At 39.8% G+C, this 19488-nt stretch overlaps 1 protein-coding gene and 1 long non-coding RNA gene across 3 annotated transcripts in view; one reads left to right on the forward strand and one right to left on the reverse strand.

The window, feature by feature from the left end:
- The window catches only part of LOC134205627 (rho GTPase-activating protein 190), a 112958-nt gene that overhangs the window by 84105 nt on the left and 9365 nt on the right, over window positions 1-19488 (forward strand). The window contains exons 5-10 of one of the 2 annotated variants that reach the window (XM_062681044.1): window positions 11932-13424; window positions 13614-13658; window positions 14342-14884; window positions 14941-15335; window positions 15397-15760; window positions 15983-16262. In XM_062681044.1, the coding sequence (XP_062537028.1) occupies window positions 11932-13424; window positions 13614-13658; window positions 14342-14884; window positions 14941-15335; window positions 15397-15760; window positions 15983-16262 (3120 nt within the window). The remainder of the gene's footprint in view (window positions 1-11931; window positions 13425-13613; window positions 13659-14341; window positions 14885-14940; window positions 15336-15396; window positions 15761-15982; window positions 16263-19488) is intronic. The other variant, XM_062681045.1, reaches the window with a different exon arrangement.
- LOC134205628 (uncharacterized) lies at window positions 1160-5117 on the reverse strand. Its single transcript, XR_009978163.1, has 2 exons — window positions 4464-5117; window positions 1160-1604 (listed from the first exon to the last, which is right to left on the reverse strand). It is a non-coding gene; the product is annotated as an uncharacterized LOC134205628 (long non-coding RNA).

The following is a 19488-nucleotide window of genomic DNA, read 5'->3' on the forward strand; positions in this document are numbered from 1 at the left end:
AATAAGGATGATTAAGGTTGATTAAGGCCGAAGTGACCTGTGCAATAGAGTGATTAAAATTTTGATCTATCCACTCTCCTTTGTTTAAACGATCACATTTGCCACTTTTGTAGTCCTCCCAGATTTTGAACGAATCTGTTTTTAATTTGATTGTGCAGTGCACATTTGAAGTTTGTATGAACATTGCTTTAAAACAGTTATTTCTGTCGCACACTCTTCGAGTGGTTGTGGAGAGTTTTGCTGTTGAGATTGTGTGATCACTTAGCGTTAAGAAAAGACGCCATTTTATGAATCGAGAAAAATAATTATTATAATTCGTGCAATCCGGTTTAATTTATGTTGTATCCGTTTCCGTTCACCACAGTTAGTGACCCCGACGCGAGAAGCGTTCGAGCGCGTATTTTCCTAACACTTCTACTTCGGTTTCTTTTGGTCAGGTACTGTAACTTAACCTCATTCGTGAACCGGCACAATTTCCGTTTCATTCGGTGCAATCCGGTTATCTAACCTTCACCGTTTAACCATGTCAGACAACGAAAATAATACTCCTCGTACTGCCGCTATTTCCGTGAAACTTCAGGAATTCTGGAAAACGGATCCAGAAATGTAGTTCGGCAGTTTGGATTGGTCAACGAAGATGAAACAAAATTTTACCATATCGTCGCAAAAGTGGACCATTCGGTGATATGTTATATTGTCGGTTCGGTTGCAAATCCGCCCCAACAGGACAAATACAAATATTTCAAGGATAGACTCATCGCTCGATTCGCTCGCGATTGATCGCGGTGACATACGTCCTATACATATCCGGCCTCAAAATCAACGACGATATTCTCAAAATGCTATTTCTGCAACGTATGCCATCCCATATTCGGCCTATTCTGACCTTTAGGGATACGGAAGATTGGCCAAGTTAGCGGAAATGGTCGAAACTCCAAAAACAGACGCTGTTTCTGCTAATATATCCGGTAAAACCACCGAAACGTACCGAGACTAATGGGGTTTTCGCGGGAGATAATAAAAAGACTTGTGTCGTGTTCGAGTGATCGATTCGAAAGACCTTCTGGTCTGTTTTATTGATTTAATTAAATTGACAGCAGTGTAGCGCACAGCGCACACTGCTGTCACGCACGCTTAGCTTAAGCTAATCAGAGATGTATTTACAATATACAATAGCTCTTCCCCCTTCGGAAAGAACAATAATTCAGAATGAACAAATATTCATTATGAAACATATTCGAACTTACTTCTACTCTAGGTCTCTTAGACCGCCAAGGTAGGCCAGAAAGCGCTACCAGTTCTGATGGAAATTTTCTTTTCCTACTCATATTTCTATTTAATAACTGAATCACTTCCGATAGCGTTGGGGTCTGTCTCGCGCTCAGATCTGGTAACTGCCAGAAAGTGTCGTCATGTACGGATGCCCTCGTGGATTCTGCGGTAGTCAGTAACGGCCGACCAGCCACGGATGTGTCGTCGTCAGTCAGTAGCGGCCGACCAGTCTCGACCACACGCATCGATCGCCTTGGCATGCCGCGTCCATCATTAGCGAGTCGTAGTTGAGTGAGATGGACGGTGGTTGTCGCTTCGCTTTCAATCATGATCTGTAATGAGTTATTAGAGACATGTTTACAGAACAATGCTTTGCTCTGCTTTTTGCGTACATGCTGCAAGTTATGCATCTTAAAGTTAATCAAACAGACTAACATACACTTATAATAATATGATTTTTCTGAAGGAAAACTGTCCTCCAATGTCAAGTTGTAAGGAAACAACCATAAATTTGTTAGGTCTTGAAAGCTCAACTTGTATCTTTTGCATAGAAGACCATTGTCAAGCAACATAACGCCTGGCATTCCAAAACTAGCAATAAGTTTAGTAAACTTTGCAAAAATCACTAACCAGTTTACCATCAACCACTTTACCTCCACCCTTTTGGAGAATTTATTCACTGCCAAAAGTTTTGTAGCAGGTTTACGTTTTAAAATTTTAATAATAATGTGTTGTTTTGGATTTATTGCCACACTTGCATAGACGTCACAAGCAACAATAAAATTTGTGTTTATTCCAACAAAGTGCACCGAGTGTTTTACTGATCGTTTTATTTCAAAGACACCAACTTGGATGCCATGTAAAGGTTTGAAAAATTCTTGAATTGTCTGCGGAATATTCACTTTGTCATGGAACAAAGAACACGCGTCAAAAAGTCTTAAAATTTGTCGATTCGCCAAAATTCTATCTTCATAAGTTCTCCCAAGCCAATCAGAATAAATCATTTCTTGCATAATATTATTTTTGTTTACCCTGGCATTGACCAAAGATTTATCAGGAAAATTCTCTATTTCACTATTCCAATATTCATTATATGCTGTGGGAGCTGACATATTAGAAGCCATTCATGAAAAAGGTTCGCAAAATTCATCACCAACGAAAGAGTATACTGAATTTTGGAATCAAACACCGACAATTTAAAAATGTTCTCCCTCCAACTGTAGGGAATGTCACAATCCTTTTTAGTAATTGTAAAATCATCTCCTTCACTATCAGCATTACACACAGCTTTACTCAAATAATTGACAAATACATCAACAATTTTAATTTGATCAACTGCAATTAGTGCTTCATTTTGTTTTTCCAAAATTTTGTAATAGTTGTTAAATGGCATTGAATTGCCAAAACATTTCTCCAGTTGGAGAAAAATCATCCAGCCATGTTTTATCCAGCAAAGGAATAAACTGGTCATCACAAAAAGGCAATAATGAATTTGAATTCTTTTGTCCCCCATCCAATTCAACTGCAACCTCAATTTCACCAGATTTGTTTTGTGTGGAATCATTTATCACAGTCAGTTGATTAGACATTCTACATAAGGGATGGTTGAGTTTTGAGTTGAACAAATTTGTTCCCATTACTGTTACCGGAGAACCACTATCAATCTGCATTCGAATGACATTACGTTCAACAGATACATCCAATAAACATGAATTACTGGAATAATCAATGGAAGAAATACGCATACACTCCAATTCAAGGTCATTTTCCTTATTGTTATCCGAGCCACAATCCATTGTCCTCAAACTATCCAGTTGGTGGGACAAGCTATCCGGAATCACACCAGTTTTTCGGATGTCGACATGTTTGACTTCATCGCTCTTCTCTCGCTTAATGTTGAAGCACTTTCTTCGCACGTGTCCTCGCTGTCCGCAGTAATCACAGATACGCTGGTCTACCATCCGTTGGTTTCCATCAATTTTCCTTCGGCGATGAGATGTACTAGCAGACTCATCACGGTACCTAAACTGTTGGAAGTCAAGTTGCGAGTTATGTTTATAATCCTTATTATCCAGATAACAAAATGGATGCTTGGTATTTATTGAAGCCACAGAGTCAACATTATTGTTAGCCAACATTTTTGTATGATAAGTCGCCATTTCCCAAGAAGCGATAATCCTTTCAGCCTGTTCTAATGTTAAGTTATTTTCAGTCAAAAGGCGATGTTTAAGTGAGCCATCTTGTAGACCAACAAGAATGCGATCCAATATAAGGTAATCCTTTTGATTACCGAACTCACAATTTTCCGCAAGAATGTTTAGCGAAAATATGTAATCACCAGCTGATTCGCCAGGTTGTTGCGCCATTCTACTGAAATTATATCTGTGGATTAAGACTGAATCATTATTGTCGAGTCTCTCCTTAAGGTTTTGAACTAATACTTCATAGGAAACTTCTTCCAACAATTCTTCTGTAGGAAAGAGTTTATCTGCCATATTGAGCAAAAAATCACCTCCCAAAAGTAACATATGGTATTTTTTCTCATTTTCTTCAACTTTATTCACTCGGAAATGGCATGATAAACGTTTAATCCAAGAAGTAAATGATTGACCCTTACGGTAAGGCTCAATATTGGGAGCTACCATGTAAGACATATTTGTCAATATTTTAGCAAAAAACTAAAAAACAATACAAGTTCACGCAAGGTCGTAATACAACACAAAATTGCAATAAGTGAAATGCTTCAATACATTCAATATGTTCACTGACAAATTACCAGGATAAATAATATATTGTTTTCCTATTGTGTTCTTTTTCTTTTGTTCTAGTAAATAAAGCCAAAAAGCATCATTGTTCACTGCGCTTCGAATTGATAAAAATAAACGCGCTAAATCACCAATTTAGTTTTAATTAATTACACAGCTTTTCTTAGAATAAGCGAAAAATAAAATCACCAAAAAGAATATTTACCAAGTTGTTACATTCAATACGCCACTTCTCTTGCGCAAATTTATTACGTTTTAATTACCTTTGATTACGCGCCTATTCTTTGGCAATAGCGAAAAGTAAAATCACCAATTAATCAAAACAAGTCATAAAAGAAAATCGATCATCAATATTTCACGGAATCACTTTTCTCAATTAATTCTAATTACTATAATTTTGGCATAAACCAAAAAGTTTTCACTCACCCTTTTGATCCGCTACTTTTACCTGTTGCCACGAACAAACATCAAACCTCCCGGACGGGGTGAAACAAAAGCCGCAGCAACAAAGGTTTGGCTGCTGTTCAATTTCTCCTGCTGTCCGTAGTGTGCCCGATAAATCGATCAATCGAGAAGTGGACCCTGATTAAAACCGATTTTCGCGGCACAATTCTTCCGCCGTGCAGAACGATGAACTTCTGTTTTAAATAAAAAGAAACACTCTTAATAGTTTAGAATATAATTGCTGAACTTTACACCACTTTCTAAAGAAAGAAACCGTATTAAGTTTTAAGAATTTGGTTCTATTGTTGCGGGAAAAACCACGCCAAAAACCCAAATGGTGGTTCAGTTAGCAAATGTGCTTTTGTCACTACTGAAACGACGCCCATTAATTAGCACTTCGATTACACCTTTTTTCACTATATCTGTTAAGCGAGCGGCGAAACAGTCCGCCCGTCGTTAATAGCGATGGTGTTTCCGACGGTGATTGGAGCAAAATTCGGAAATGTTTCACTATCCGTATAGCATCTGCCGCACCGAATACAAAATTTTTCCTCGTCGCCACTGATATATCCGGTTAAACTACCGAAACGTACCGAGACTAATGGGGTTTTCGCGGGAGATAATAAAAAAGACTTGTGTCGTGTTCGAGTGATCGATTAGAAAGACCTTCTGGTCTGTTTTATTGATTTAATGAAAATGACAGCAGTGTAGCGCACAGCGCACACTGCTGTCACGCACGCTTAGCTTAAGCTAATCAGAGATGTATTTACAATATACAATACTGCTACATGAGAAGTAAATGAAGTAATAGGCTAATAAGCTTTACACGGACGTTTTGTTCAAGTTCAAGTTTTATTTATTTCATATATTAGCAGTACAGTTTATAGTTTAATTAACCTAAGCTGAGGTATGGAAGACCTTTCAACAGCTAATATTTTTCAGAAGATGAAGTTACAAACGTTTATGATCATTTGGATTGAGAAGGAAAATAATTAAAAAAAAAACCTTCGAAATAGCAAAATAGTGTTATGGATAGTTAGAGGAAGGATAAGATTATGTTATACTAATATCACAGGTTATAAGCTTAAGTGCTCTAGCAAAGGGTTTGCTGATGTGGCGCATCCCAGCCAAAATTTTGGGAGAACACGTTGAAACCAATCGTTGAGTTGTTCCATATTTGCAATAAAGTGGACATCTTCAGTTGAGTGGAATCATCTGAAGCATCATCTTCAATAGTTGATTTTGTTTCACTTGAAGTTTCTTTCGGTAAACAGCAGCGCAATTGTACCAGGCAGAGAATCCGTAAGTTAATGATGGCTTGAACCCGGTCTTGTAGAGTAGTAGCTTCGATTCAGTGCTCAGATGTGAACGTCGTTTGATGAGTGTGTAGAGCATTTTGGTGAGCTTGCTGCACTTTACTATAGGGTGTTCTTTATGTGAGTGGCAAAAGTCAATTTCCTATCGAGATTTAGTCCAAGGTTTCCAACGTCATTTGACCATGGGATGCGGCTTCCCCATACGGAGATTTCATTTTGAGGTAGTTTGCTAGAGCTTCGCTTCCGAGTAAAAAAGATGGCCTGTGTTTTCCCCGCGTTAGTCTTCATCTTCCACCTTCTTTGATAATTTTCAAGCTTAGAGAGCACGATGTTTGGGTCGGAATTTGACACAATAAAACCGGTATCATCGGCTAAAAGGAAATATTTAACTCCGTCAAGCATCACCAGGTCCGCGGTGAAGATGTTGTAGAGCGTGGGGCTTAAGACAGCACCTTGCGGAACGCCAAAAGGAATATAGTGTCGATCTGAGTTTTGTCCATTGACAGTTACATGGTAGGTACGGTTTGTTAGGAAAGAGCGAATAATTTTAAGAATATATAAAGGAAAGTTCCCAAGAAACATCTTATGCAGAATTGCATCTTGCCACACGGAATCGTAGGCAGAAGACTTATAGGTCTGTAGTTCGACGCTTCAGTACAGTCTTTGTTAGGTTTCGGAACGGCTGTTACTATGGCATGTTTCCAATTGGTCGGGAAGTATCCAAGACGGATGCAAGCGGAAAATATTTTTGCAAGGAATATGTGCGCCTTTCGAGGTAGCTTCTTTATTACACAGTTCCGGAGCGTGTCTTGTCCAGGAGATTTTTTGGATTTGAGTCGCCGAATAAGCTGAGCTACCTCCTTCGGACGAATCAACCAAGAGTGTTCCCCAGTCAGGAAGGATTGGTCGATGTTTGTAACTGAGTCGTTTACCGCTGCCACGGTTTCGGGATCGTCTGCCATTTGGTTGGTGTGGGACCGTGAAAAACTCAAAGCTAGCAGTTGAGCTTTCTCCAATGAGGAAGCAATGATGTTATTTCCTTGTCGTAAGGGTGGACTGTACTTAGTCGATTTCCGCAAAGCCTTCGATATTTTCCAGAGAGTGACGTGTTTGTCGTTTAATGTTTGGAGAGTTTCTCGAAATCTCTTGAAGCTGGCTTGGTCGCATTCTTCTCTAATTCTCCGGTTTAGGGACAGCACTATATCCTTGTAAATTGGGTCTCTTCGCCGGTACCACTGTCGTCGCCGTTTGTTCCGCAATGCGATTAACCTTCTGGTACTCTCAAGAATTGTTGCAGCTGAGCACGATTGTTGCTGAACTTCCGGTACCGAAATTGATTCTGCGTCCAGAAGAGTTGTCGTTAGAAAGTCTATAGCAGCATCAACTTCGGCTTCACTGTTGAGGTTTATGAAAGCTGGGTTTAGTAGGTCCAACTTTACGTTGATTTCGTATTGGAAACGAAGCCAATCGGCACGCGCGTAACATCTGTACTTCGCCATTATTTGAACTACAGTGGATGTGTGCCTGACTTCAAACCTGACCGGGGGGTGATCCGATGACAATTCGTTCAGCGTGGTTGGCTTTGTCATGTCCAGTAGGTTGTTTGACAAAGTAAGATCTAGGGTCGAATTACGACCGCGCCCCGTAGGATGAAATGTGAATGTGTCAGGAGAATGGATAAAAAAGTTATGGCTGGCTGCCTCCTGAGACAATATTGTGCCAGCTTTATTGGCCTTTGAACAGTTCCATTGACGGTGTCGTGAGTTTAGATCGCCCACGACGAAGAATGGTTCAGTCCACCTAGTAAGTGTAGAGATGTCTCGCCGAAATTGAGTCCAGATGGATCGTGTTGCGCCCCCGGGCAGTATGCGGCGATAACGTGTACAATACCGTTCGTCGGTTTTATCGAAATGCCTATGCTTTCGATGATCTTTGTCGATATGCTCAGCTCTGAAAAACTTGATACCTTTTCGAATAGCAATCAGTACGCCTCCCCCTCTTTCGGCATCATTGGAATTACGGTCGGAACGAACGCAGCAGAAATCAGGATGGTAGAAAGCGTGTTTTTGCTGCAGCCATGTTTCAGTTACTACTGCAACGTCTACGCGATGTCGTTGTAGGAAGTCAAAAAATTCCATTTTCTTACTGTGAACGGAGCGTCCATTCCAGTTAGCAAATCGCAAGTTGGGTTGATTAGACATTGCACGCAAAAAAAAAGCGTTCCCGAATTCGTGAACCAGCAAAAATACACCGTGATTTAATTCATGGATTCCGGAACACCAATCACGTTTTCCAGAACGTTCCAGAAAACATGACTGTATTCCCGAATCCGTGACTGTTGTTCCTGAAAAAATACACCATGAACTCGTTAGTTCACGTTCAATTCATGAACGCTTTTTTTGCGTGTGTACAAGTACTTGGTTGGTTCCGTTTTTTCATCTTTGCTAATTTTTCAATATAGTTTTTGCGGCTGGGACAGCCACGATAGTTGGCGGTGTGCTGCCCACTACACCCAACCGGCGGATGTTAGATTTTCTAACAATTCTGTATAAGAATCTACCAAAATCTGTATAAGAACTGGGCATATGCGAAATTGTTAGAATCTTATACATGTACTGTATAAGAATCTAACAATTTTGCTAGCTTTTCTAACAATATTTGTTTGAGAGCTTACATTTTTTGTATAAGAATCTAACAATTTCGCATATGCCTAGTTCTTATACAGATTTTGTTAGATTTTTATACAGAATTGTTAGAAAATCTAACAATCGCCGGTTGGGTGTACAGTTTGTGCACTTTATTGATCCTCGTGTCTCGTTTATGTCGTAGTTTGCTAGCTCTGCTTTTTTGGGTAGTTTTCATTCGACGGACGGATGCTTCTCACCACATTTAACGCAAAGTGAAACAAGATTGCAATTTCTCATGCCGTGGACGAATCGTTGGCAACGGTGACATTGAACAGCGTCGGTAGACCTTTTTTCGTAGTATCGCCATTTCACTATGATAATAAAGATTGCTTTTACCTTTTGTAGATCCGACAGTCGGTTAACCCCTTTATGAACTGAAGCAAATATAACGCACTATCCTCCAGACCGATGCCCTTGCAAGAAAACATTTTCACATCGGATGTGATCACTCCAAGAGTGGCTAGCTCCGATTCCAGTTCGGCGATGTTAACCACTGACTGGTAGCCCCGATAGAACAATTTTCACCGATTGCTCAGAGGCGGGGGTATAGGTATGAAATTGGATGTTCGATTGTTTAATAGCTAAAATAGAAATGCGAAAAGCCTCTTCTCCCGAACAGTAAAGCTGAACGCCCGTCTTCGTCGATTTCATGTTATACTCGTTCTGCGCAATATTATTCTGAGACATCAGATCCCGAATTCGCTGGGTCGTGAGATTCATTACCGAAATGGGGGGAACACGAATTTTCTTCTCCTTGCGCGCCGTGTTGGGGACGGTGCAGTTTGGTGTGAGCGTTGGCATTTCGTCGTTTAATTCGTCTGCTTCGTTGTCCTGCAGCAACTCGAATTCATTACTCACAGTAATATTAATCGCGTGGCTACCATTGCCACTAGCAGGTGCTGATGATGTTGACATCGAATTATTGCTTGCCATTGTTGACATCTTATATAAGGGGTCTTCAAAAGATATTTTAGTTACTAGATAAAGATTGTCGCTGTCGTCGCTATCCGGAACAACTTTTGCTGGCGAGGATAGGGGAGCTAAATGTCAAAGAAGGAAAATCCATACGATTTGACAGGTATGTACCACACATGTTTCGGACAGCAGAACAAAGGGAACCGAAGCGACAATCTTTATCTAGTAACTAAAATATCTTTTGGCTCTTCGCGTGCGGGGGGTAAAGATTTGTGTCGAGGTTATGAGTTGCATCTAGTCCGCGTTTTTGCCTTGACTGAGTATGGATACGAAGAGCTCTTTGCGACGTTTGGGAGGCCCCATATCGTCCGTCCGGATCCGCGGGAGGTTTCTGCGGCTTCAGGATGTCGATTCGCGATTACTACTTCGGAAATAAATTGAAAAGTAACTAAAAAAAGGAGCGCGATTTATTAGAGTTGTTTACTTGGCGAAACAGTGTTGCCGATTGATCAACGAACGGTTTGTTTTCATAAGAAAAGAGCTTTTTTTATAGATCCACGTTGAAAAGTTGAATTAAAATATTTCTGTTTTGAGGCATTCAGGGTTCGCCTTAGGCGACCCATCTTGCCCCATCATACCCTACTTTTAAAGAAGGAGTAATCTACTCTTTTGTCTTATTTCGGGCAAATGCGTACTTTAAAAAAGAGTTATCTATTCTTTTGCCTTATTTCGGACAAATCTAGGATTATTTTCAAATAGGTGTAACTATATTTGACCTTGAAATTTGAAACAACTCATACTCTCTAGACCAACATTTGAAAAGGGCGTAACAGCCAAAATTTATTCCTTCTGATTCTTCGTCCACATATATAGCTTTATATGTAGACGAAGAATCAGAAGGAATAAATTTTGGCTGCTACGCCCTTTTCAAATGTTAGTCTAGCTCTGTCCATTCAGCATATTTTGCTGAACTGACGTTACTACCAGATAGATCGCAATCTATTCTTCCTGTTGGACACATTAGTTGATCAAAATAGTTTGAATTAAGAGCATAATCGCCATTCTAAAAGTCAATGTTAGAATCAAATACGCGCATTTGAAAAAAGTTCCTAGAAATACGTACTTCTAAAAATGGAAATCATATACTCATACGATCAACTATTTTTTGTTGTGGGCATTATGCCAAATGGCATCGAGGTACCCAACATATTATACCAAATGGTTTTTATGCCAAATGGAATCGAGGTACCCAATACATGATGTCAAATGGCATTTAGACATTTAAATCGTTATGCCAAATGATATTATGCCATATGGGCTTCCCCCAGCTAGAACTGTTCTCAGGCGTGGGAGGAAACACCTAAATGTCAGCACCGGTGTCTATCAGGAGCTGCTTTTAGATTTTCTTATCTTGGACATGAATTTGTTCATGGAAATTAAATGTTCCGATACCCTTCGTTCTATCTTACTTCACTTGATCTACAGTTAAGGCCAGTGTTGGTACAATCATACTCAATTCTGAATCATCGAAGCTTCATGCATGAGCCAACTCGCTTGCGATCCTGTAGGGGGAGCATCGCGCTTGAGTCTCTCGGACAGAATCGCATTGCTTCGCTCACTCACAGAATGATTTCGCTCTCAAAAGCGTTAAAACGCAATCGAGGCGTATGTTTTGTTTAGGTATATATTCATTTATTGTCAATTTTTAAGCGGAAAATTTTAATTCAAAGCATTCAACAATGTAGAACACGTAAAAATCAAACAATGATGCAAATTGCGATTCGAATCATGAATTATTCTTTGGGCCATGATGTTGATGGGATTTGACTCACGCATAATTTGAATCGCTGATGAGATTTGAGATTTTACCAACATTGGTTAAGGAAGCTATGATACGTTATCCTCGGCGTCGAATAACGGATAGTCGATTTTTGCAATCACTTGATGGTGAAATCACTCGCGGGAGGAGTCTTCGTGCACTAGAAGTTTTGTTGTAACGCGCGGGCCGCGCAACAGGCCGCGCAACTCACAGAAACACGATTCGTCAAGCCTTGTACATAGTATACTGCGTCTGCGGCTTTTTTCAATTATGTGTTTGATTATTTATTTAGCCTCAACACAATATTTTTTTAATAATTTAGGATATATTTTAAATATTGGTTTTCGGATTTTAAGTCACTTGATATACGTCTGATCAGTTACAAAGTCCAAGACCAAAGAGAGCTAGCTCTCGGTTTATTAGCAACATATTCCCTATCTTCGGGTTCGCTTCGTAAGTCTACAATTTATTCTTATACATGTATGTGTAAATTACTGAAAGGGTTTTGACTTCTAACTCGAACAGTACAAATTTCTTCCTCTGTTGCTGTTTCACGTTGTCTTTAGAGTTTATAGTCAGGAATATCAATCTAACAAATTAAATAGAATTCTAGAAATGTTATCGCTGAATGTTTTACATTAATTTTATGTCGTAAAAGAGGTTTAAATACATTTGTTATAAATAAACCATAAATAACAACATCTATTCCGCAGCCTGCCAAATCCGAGATTTGCACAAAAAGACGGCCAACTGCAGCTTAATCTCATAGTCATTGGGCTGGATTACATTGCGAACGATTTTATCGACAAAGTTCACCAACAATGCAACGACAATGGCGAGTATATTGTGGACGGTCAAGTCTATGGGCTAAGCATCGAAACGATCAACCGGGAAAACGATTCTTTTTCGTTTGACCTGGCAAACAAAGGACTGATCTGCTGCTACTCGAACAGGCAAACGTTCACGTACATATACGAGGTACTCGATCGCCTGCTGGTGGACAACATCGATTTTAAGGATAGTGTTAACAATTTACACATAGTGTTTATGAGTGATGAAAAGAACAGTGAGAGCACCCTCCAACAGCTGCAAAATGATGGCCAATCACTGGCAGAACGACTTCACTGCGTATTTATCGACGAGAATGAATTCTACGCCTCCGGCCAAGAAGCACGATTCATAGAAACGACACTGAACAGCGTTATTGATTCGATTCCCTTCGATGAGCTCAAATACGGTATGAACTTAGCTGATATTCCTGATCTACGTATTATTATGTGCATCTTTTGCGGTGATCCTTTCTCGACTGAAAACCTACTAAGTTCAATGATGATTGAGCAGTCGTGCATTAACGCAGGGGAAAGGAATATAATTTTCGAAATGTTTTTGGGTGATTCCAAGCGACGGGTTGAACTAATCCTGTCCTCGTACCATGGAGCAAACGCTTTCAGAGATGATCTCATCCATGGATTCATTCTGCTCTACTCTAGTAAACGAAAGGCTTCCCTTTCAACACTTAGCGCATTCTCATTGAACATTCCGAATCTCCCCATGCAAATTGTTTCCGTATCTGAACAGGGTGGAGTGAATGCATTTTTCAACAACGAAACATCACAAATGTTAATCACCGAAGGCAATGCTGTGGCCGATAAATTGAGAGCACATTTTGCAACTGCATCCGACGAAGACAACCAATTTAAATTTGCTTCGTTTGCTCCGTTTCTCAAAGAGGTGTGGGACAAGAAACCCGAGATCGAACATGCTTTCAACATGGAAGAACCGCTAACGATCGATTCGGGTGAAGGTACAATGGAACATTCCATGCACCATCATCACCAACAGGCACCCCAACCTCCACCTCGTTACGAGAGTTATCTAATCAACGGTTCCCAAACGACCTACCGCAGTCAACACCAGCATCCCCATCAGCAGCAAAAAATGCTTTTCGACAACCGATCAATTAACTCTCTAGATGATCTAGATAACCTCAAGCAACACCAACAACAGTATTCCAATATGTACTACTACGAAGACAGTAGCGATTTTGACAAGGGTGGTAGCAACCAGGGCTTTCAAATCTATCCACCACCAACGACACCGCCGGAGCCGGCTCCACCAGATCACCTGCTTACGCCATCCTCGATTCTACGGCAACTAAAGGCTAATACCGTATCTCAGTCACAAAGCAGCTTAGAGGAGATCAACTGTAAGTATCGTATTACATTTCACTATACAATCATTATCATCCTCACTAATCGTGGGAACGGAATTACATGTGAAAAGCATAATTTACTAATATGGATTTCATTTACCCTCTTTGAAACAATCTTTCCCAATGGTTTCTCCGTGGCTTGCTCACAAATCATTCTACCGCCCAATAATATTCATCATCTAGCCGACGTCAGTGGATCCAAGGACTCGATCAACACATACGACTCAGGTTACTATTATTATTAATAATTCTCTATTCAGATGTATATTGACAGTTCATTGGTTTCTTATTGTTATTAGATTTAATTTGTAAAGTGGTAAAAAACTAATAATAGAAGTAAGCAATTTATCTATGTTTCATTAATATTTTTGTATAGAACGTACGAACAAAAACGTAACGTTGAATAATTGACCATTTAAATATTCTAAACGGGCACATGATTTGTCTTAAGACCTTCTGTCTGCCCCTAATTCTTTGTACGATACTCAACCATGACTACAGTCTAGAAGTTCTGAATAGCCTCCATTCCATTGAGTAAGGGAGCATCCATAAATTACGCAATACTAAGAGGGGGAGGGGGATTGACGAAGTGTGACAATCCATACAATTTTTTTGGATGCTTCATACAAAGAGTGTGGCATAGGGGGGAGGGAGGTTGAAAATACCCCATTTTTGCGTTACGTAAATAATGGATCTTCCCTAAGCTCTTTCCCTAAGTTCGTTATGTGAATTGTGAACACAATCCTACAATATAAATTGACGCTTTAATTTTTATACTATCATAGCTATTATTTTTAGTTATTTTACTCTAATCATCTAGAAATGAAACAATCATACTAAGTTATGAAATATAATTCACTAAGAAAAGAACATTTAAAAATAATCGTCCGACATTCTCAATTATTACTTAGGCTGGTTGGACGATGGTTTTCTTATTCCGAAGCAAGACAACAAGCAAAACGAAGATATGTGGAAAAACATGAACCCCCATCACGCGTTCACAACCGGCCGAAGGCCAAACCAAAGTTCGTTCGCAAAGAAAATTCGCCCTAAGGGTCCCAGCCAAACGCTGAAGCAGCCGGGAAAACTCAATCTCAAAAGCTTTGCCATAGTTAATGAGGCCATTGCACGCATGAACCTGGGTGATGGACAGGGCCCATTCCAGGGTAGCGGTGGTCAACCCATGACGGAGAAGGAGAAGAAGAAAGCCAAAAAGTTGCTTCAACAGCAGTTAGAAAATGCACCGCTGGCGGCGCCGGAAGACGACAGTGAGGATTACGAAGACGAGGCTGGATATGAGCAGATAAATGATGCATTCAGCGATGCGGTTAACAATGTAGCGAGTCAATTATTTACTACCTTTTCGGGTGGGCAACGCGGGGATGGTGTTCAACAGGGCATAGACTTGACCGGAGGAAAAGGAAAACTTCGACAACGACGGGAGAAGGAACAAAGTAAGTTATGGTTAAGTTAAAGAATCTATCATCATTTATTAATCACACCTATTTAGCTGGTACCACATTTCCAACAGTATTCAACATTCAGGAATATTCCGACTCAGAGAGTGACTCCAGTTCACTAGAGCGCAAGCGTTCGACTGACGGGTATTCTAAAATAAACCGCAAGCCTCAAGGCCATAAACGCCATCGTAAGAAGCGTACCGCTATCCCAGTCCAGCCACCAAAGATTCCACTTGGACCATTCGGGAGCGGAGTTGCGGGTGATGGCGGCGGTCAACCAATTATGATCGGTGTCCCTGGAAGTGGACAGATAGGATCAGCTCTCGGAATGCCAATGATGTATCAGAAGCTTAAAAACGAAAAAAATATGGGCATGGACAAGGATAAGCAAGAAGATGAATCGAGTATCGACGTGTCTTCACCCAGAGATAATAATTCACCAATTGTAAGTAAAATCATACGACATTGAAGTTCGTGTTTCTATAATAATCATATCCTGTTTTCAGTTCGGGGTCCTGCCGAAGATGGGTGACCGAGAAAAACTTATCACCAAGCAGAAGAATTGGTTTGGAAAAGAGATTGACAGTAGCAAGAGCAGTTCCAAAGATTCCAAGGATTCGGATTCCAATGCGAAGAAAACGGCTGGTCGATCCGGCAAGGGAACCAGCGGAAAGAATGCTAAAAATGCGCCTCCGATTCCGCAGCAACCATCGTTAGCTAGTTTTAAGCAATCGGACAAAAATCTTGTGCCACTGTTTGTGGAAAAATGTGTCAAATTCATCGAACTGGAAGGTCTAGACTCTGAAGGGATTTATCGAGTACCGGGAAATAGGGCACATGTTGATTTGTTGTACCAGAAATTTGATGAAGGTAAATTATGCAGGAAAGATACCTACATTGACTACGTAAGGAGTTTCTTATGATTTTTCAACATCCTTCCTTAATAGTGATTTTTTTTCAAACGATTTATATTTCTTGTTTCTTAAGAAAATAATTCTCCCATGTAAACCTTTACGTAATTAGAATGTAATCCCTTTTCTGTCACTGAAGTTACTTGGACGTAATCCTATCTTAAATTTATAAATTCAACAGAAGATGATGTGGACATCGAAAAGTTAGATATTCCTGTGAATGCAGTGGCCACGGCCCTCAAGGACTTTTTCGCCAAACGATTGCCGTCGCTGTTCAATACAGAAATGATGGCCGAGTTAGAGGAGATTGCTGGTTCGCGGCCCCTGCAGGCTATTAGCAGCCTCAACATGGAAGTGAAAACGGATAGAAGTTGCCGACTGATTTCGCTGCGTTCGCTGTTGGGAAAGCTTCCACAGAGTAATTTTGCCATATTGAGCTTCATATTCCAGCATTTTGTGAGGTAAGTGAATACTATGCCGCCATTAGAAGTCATTTATTTCAATAATCTAGATAGGATTCTACTATTGGGTTCAGAGGCAATAACGGTACTCGAGAGCAATTGGAACTTCGGCATGAGTGGGTCAGCTAGTGGCTGCAGATCAATAGAATACATTTTCAAAGAGTAACATTATTCTAGAAAATCTGAGGTGGCATTGCGCATCTCGACTCGAAATGAGCAAACCATGTAAACTGTCATACGAAAGAGCTGTCGAAAGGGGATGCGCAATAAGGCATCTGATTGACTAAAAATTGCTCAGGGAACAAAATGAATGTGGCTTGGGGTTAGCTATCCATTGCCATTCTCAATGTTTAGGAAGCTTATACATTTTTTGTACGAGTTCCGTTGCTACTATGCTAGACTGAGTATACCTCTGCATCTCCACGATTGTTTTGGGAAAGGGTATTGAATTAGTAACAACGGATATTTTTTCTGGATTCACTTCGGTGAGCGATATACAGCAATAGATTGCTAACTAGGCCCATTTAAAAAGGACTGATTTTAAATGATAAATATTGCCTTTCGTTCGCTTTCAAATCCACTTCTTTAGAACATTCTTCATATCTGCCGTATCCTAACGGAATTTTCAAATCTGTACTTTTGTCTCTAGTTCTATCATGAAACCTCTTCGAGAATGTGAAATCGATGTGAAGGAAGGAAGAACATAAAAAAATAAAATAAAAAGCATCACCTTCATCCAGTGCTGCCGAATATTTACAACCCTGCTCACCCTCATTCAACAAACTGCGGCAGCTCCACTCAAACCGAAAGATGAAGACATGCCGATGCGTCGAGCGATGCGAAGTGCGTCCAAGCACTCGTAAAGCAGAAAGCAGAAGATCAGCATTATGAATTATTTTGTCTTGACCGCATTCCGTCACGCACACGCGTCAGTATGTCATCGGCCGAAGAAGGTACGAGTACCTCCGATTACCGTCGCTAGCAAAGCTACAAACCAGGTGCGAGAGCTAATGGCTGTAGGCCAGCCTGTAGCAAATATTCGACAGGAAAAATACCAAAAGAAGGCAATCAAAACTGATGCTCAATTGTTTTGTTTGGAAGAGGAGAAATCGACACTGTTGTTTCATAAGGGCCAATGTCGCAAACGTAAACAATGCCTTTTCCTGCAAATTCCTCAATAACTAGGACCGCTCCCAGCTAACAACCACTTGGAACTGGTGGCGCTCCGCGCCTTCTATCAAACGGAAGTGGAAAATACCGCCAGAAGTCTCTAATCTTTCTGAAATCAGCAGAAGAAGTCAATGTTTACGTTTGCGACTTTCGCCCTTTTGAAACAACAATGTCGAAATATCCCGATGCCGAAGTTACGCTACAAAAAAAATCCCTCGACTTCGCAAAAGAATCCATCAAACTGGCAGAACTACAAAAAGTGAAGACCTTATTCAACGTCATCGTTAAGTGGCGTTACTATGATCGACGATCTTCGAATGCGGTTCAGTGTCATCGTTGTCAACGTTTTGAGAGAAGAATCTATCACCTCTGTGTGTTAAATGGCTCCAATACATTTTCCAAATCAATATCTTTCACATAACGTACATATTTACATATGAGTTTCCATATTTTTTTATTTTTGAAAACAATCTTTTTCTATTCTTAACTTCATCATTTTTGAAAACAACCTTTATGCGAAATGGAAGCAAACGAAATAACAGAAGTAGGTATTCCATATTGCTTCAGAACTTGTGGAAACTGATGGACTAGAAGGTACAGCAATACATGCATAATAGGGAATGTGTGCTGGTCCGAATATCGACAGCGGTGCTTTTGGCTTCATGCCGAAAACCGTTATTGTGATCGGCGGCACAATATCTTATTGCGTTCATTTCTTTGATTTTTTTTTCTTTCTCCGGACTTTTTATAAGACGGAAGAATCTTTTGAAATTCTCTAAAAATCTAAGGAATTCCACTTAAGAAATGGTCTAAATCTTTTGGAAAACTTTTTGACATTTCCACTCGGATTTTTTTGGTATTTCCACGGGTAAATATTGGAAATATCCACAGAAACTTATTTGGAAATTGCATAAGAAATTCTTCAAAATTTTCCTAGAAATTATTCCCAATTTCAACGAAATTGAATTGGAATTCACAATGGAAACTTTTTGGAAAACTCTTTGGAGTTTCCAAAGACAATTTCTAACAATCTGCATGAAAAAATCCTCGGAATTTGCAACGGGAACTCTTAGGTTTCATAGTGATGAACTTTGTGTAAACTTAAAAATCACGTTAATAAAGAATAAAAGAAAATCTTAGGTTTCAGCGATTTTCTACTAGGAATTGTCCGTAAAGTCCGCGTAAAATTCTTCTAAATTTCCATAAGAATATTTGCTGAAGTTTCATCGGTAATTCTTTGGAAATCCAGTGAAAAATCTTTGGATATCCATGGGAAAGTCTTCGGAATTTCAACGACAATTTCTTCGTGATTACGAATGGATTTCAAAGGAAGTTGTTAAAAACTTTCACGGGAAAATATTTGATTCTGTCACCGAAAATTTTTCGAGTGGAAAAATCTTTGCAATGGCCTTTGCAGTTTTGATGTAAAATTAACCAAAATTCTCACGACACATTCAACCGAAATTTCCACCTCAAATCATTTGGAAGTTCTTGGGAACCCCACGAAAAGTTCTACTTATTCAAAGTTTTCTTAATAAAGATTAGAAAAAAAAGTTCTACTTATTTTTTACGATTTACGAAATTTCAACGGTAAACTGAATGCAATGTTTACTTAGAGGTCTTAGGAGTATCAACGGGAGTTTTAGGGTTATCAATCGAAAAATTCTACGAAATTTCCACGGAATATTCTTTGGAATATTAACGTGTTATTCTTAGGAGTTTACACTTGATAGTCTTCGAAATTCGCTCTGGAAATTCTTCAGACTTCCACGAATTTGAACCGGCGTGGAAAGTTATACATCAGTGTCGTGATATAATACAGTTCTATTGATTAGTTTACGCTTGCCGAACAGCACATTAGCAGGTTGAAATCGCTGTTATTGGCACAGTGATCACTACGTCACTATCCAAGCCGTTCCTGGGTGGACGTTAGGCAGAATAACAGCGATTTCAACAATGCTTGTTCTCTAATATGGTCCTCTGCTAATCTTCAGTTTCTATTCATTTCATACTTGCCGCTCGCTTGCGGTATCAATCGAATCTGTATCTTCATTAC

The sequence above is a fragment of the Armigeres subalbatus genome, chromosome 1 (genome assembly GCF_024139115.2).
Source record: "Armigeres subalbatus isolate Guangzhou_Male chromosome 1, GZ_Asu_2, whole genome shotgun sequence".
In the NCBI taxonomy this organism is placed as follows: Eukaryota; Metazoa; Arthropoda; class Insecta; order Diptera; family Culicidae; genus Armigeres; species Armigeres subalbatus.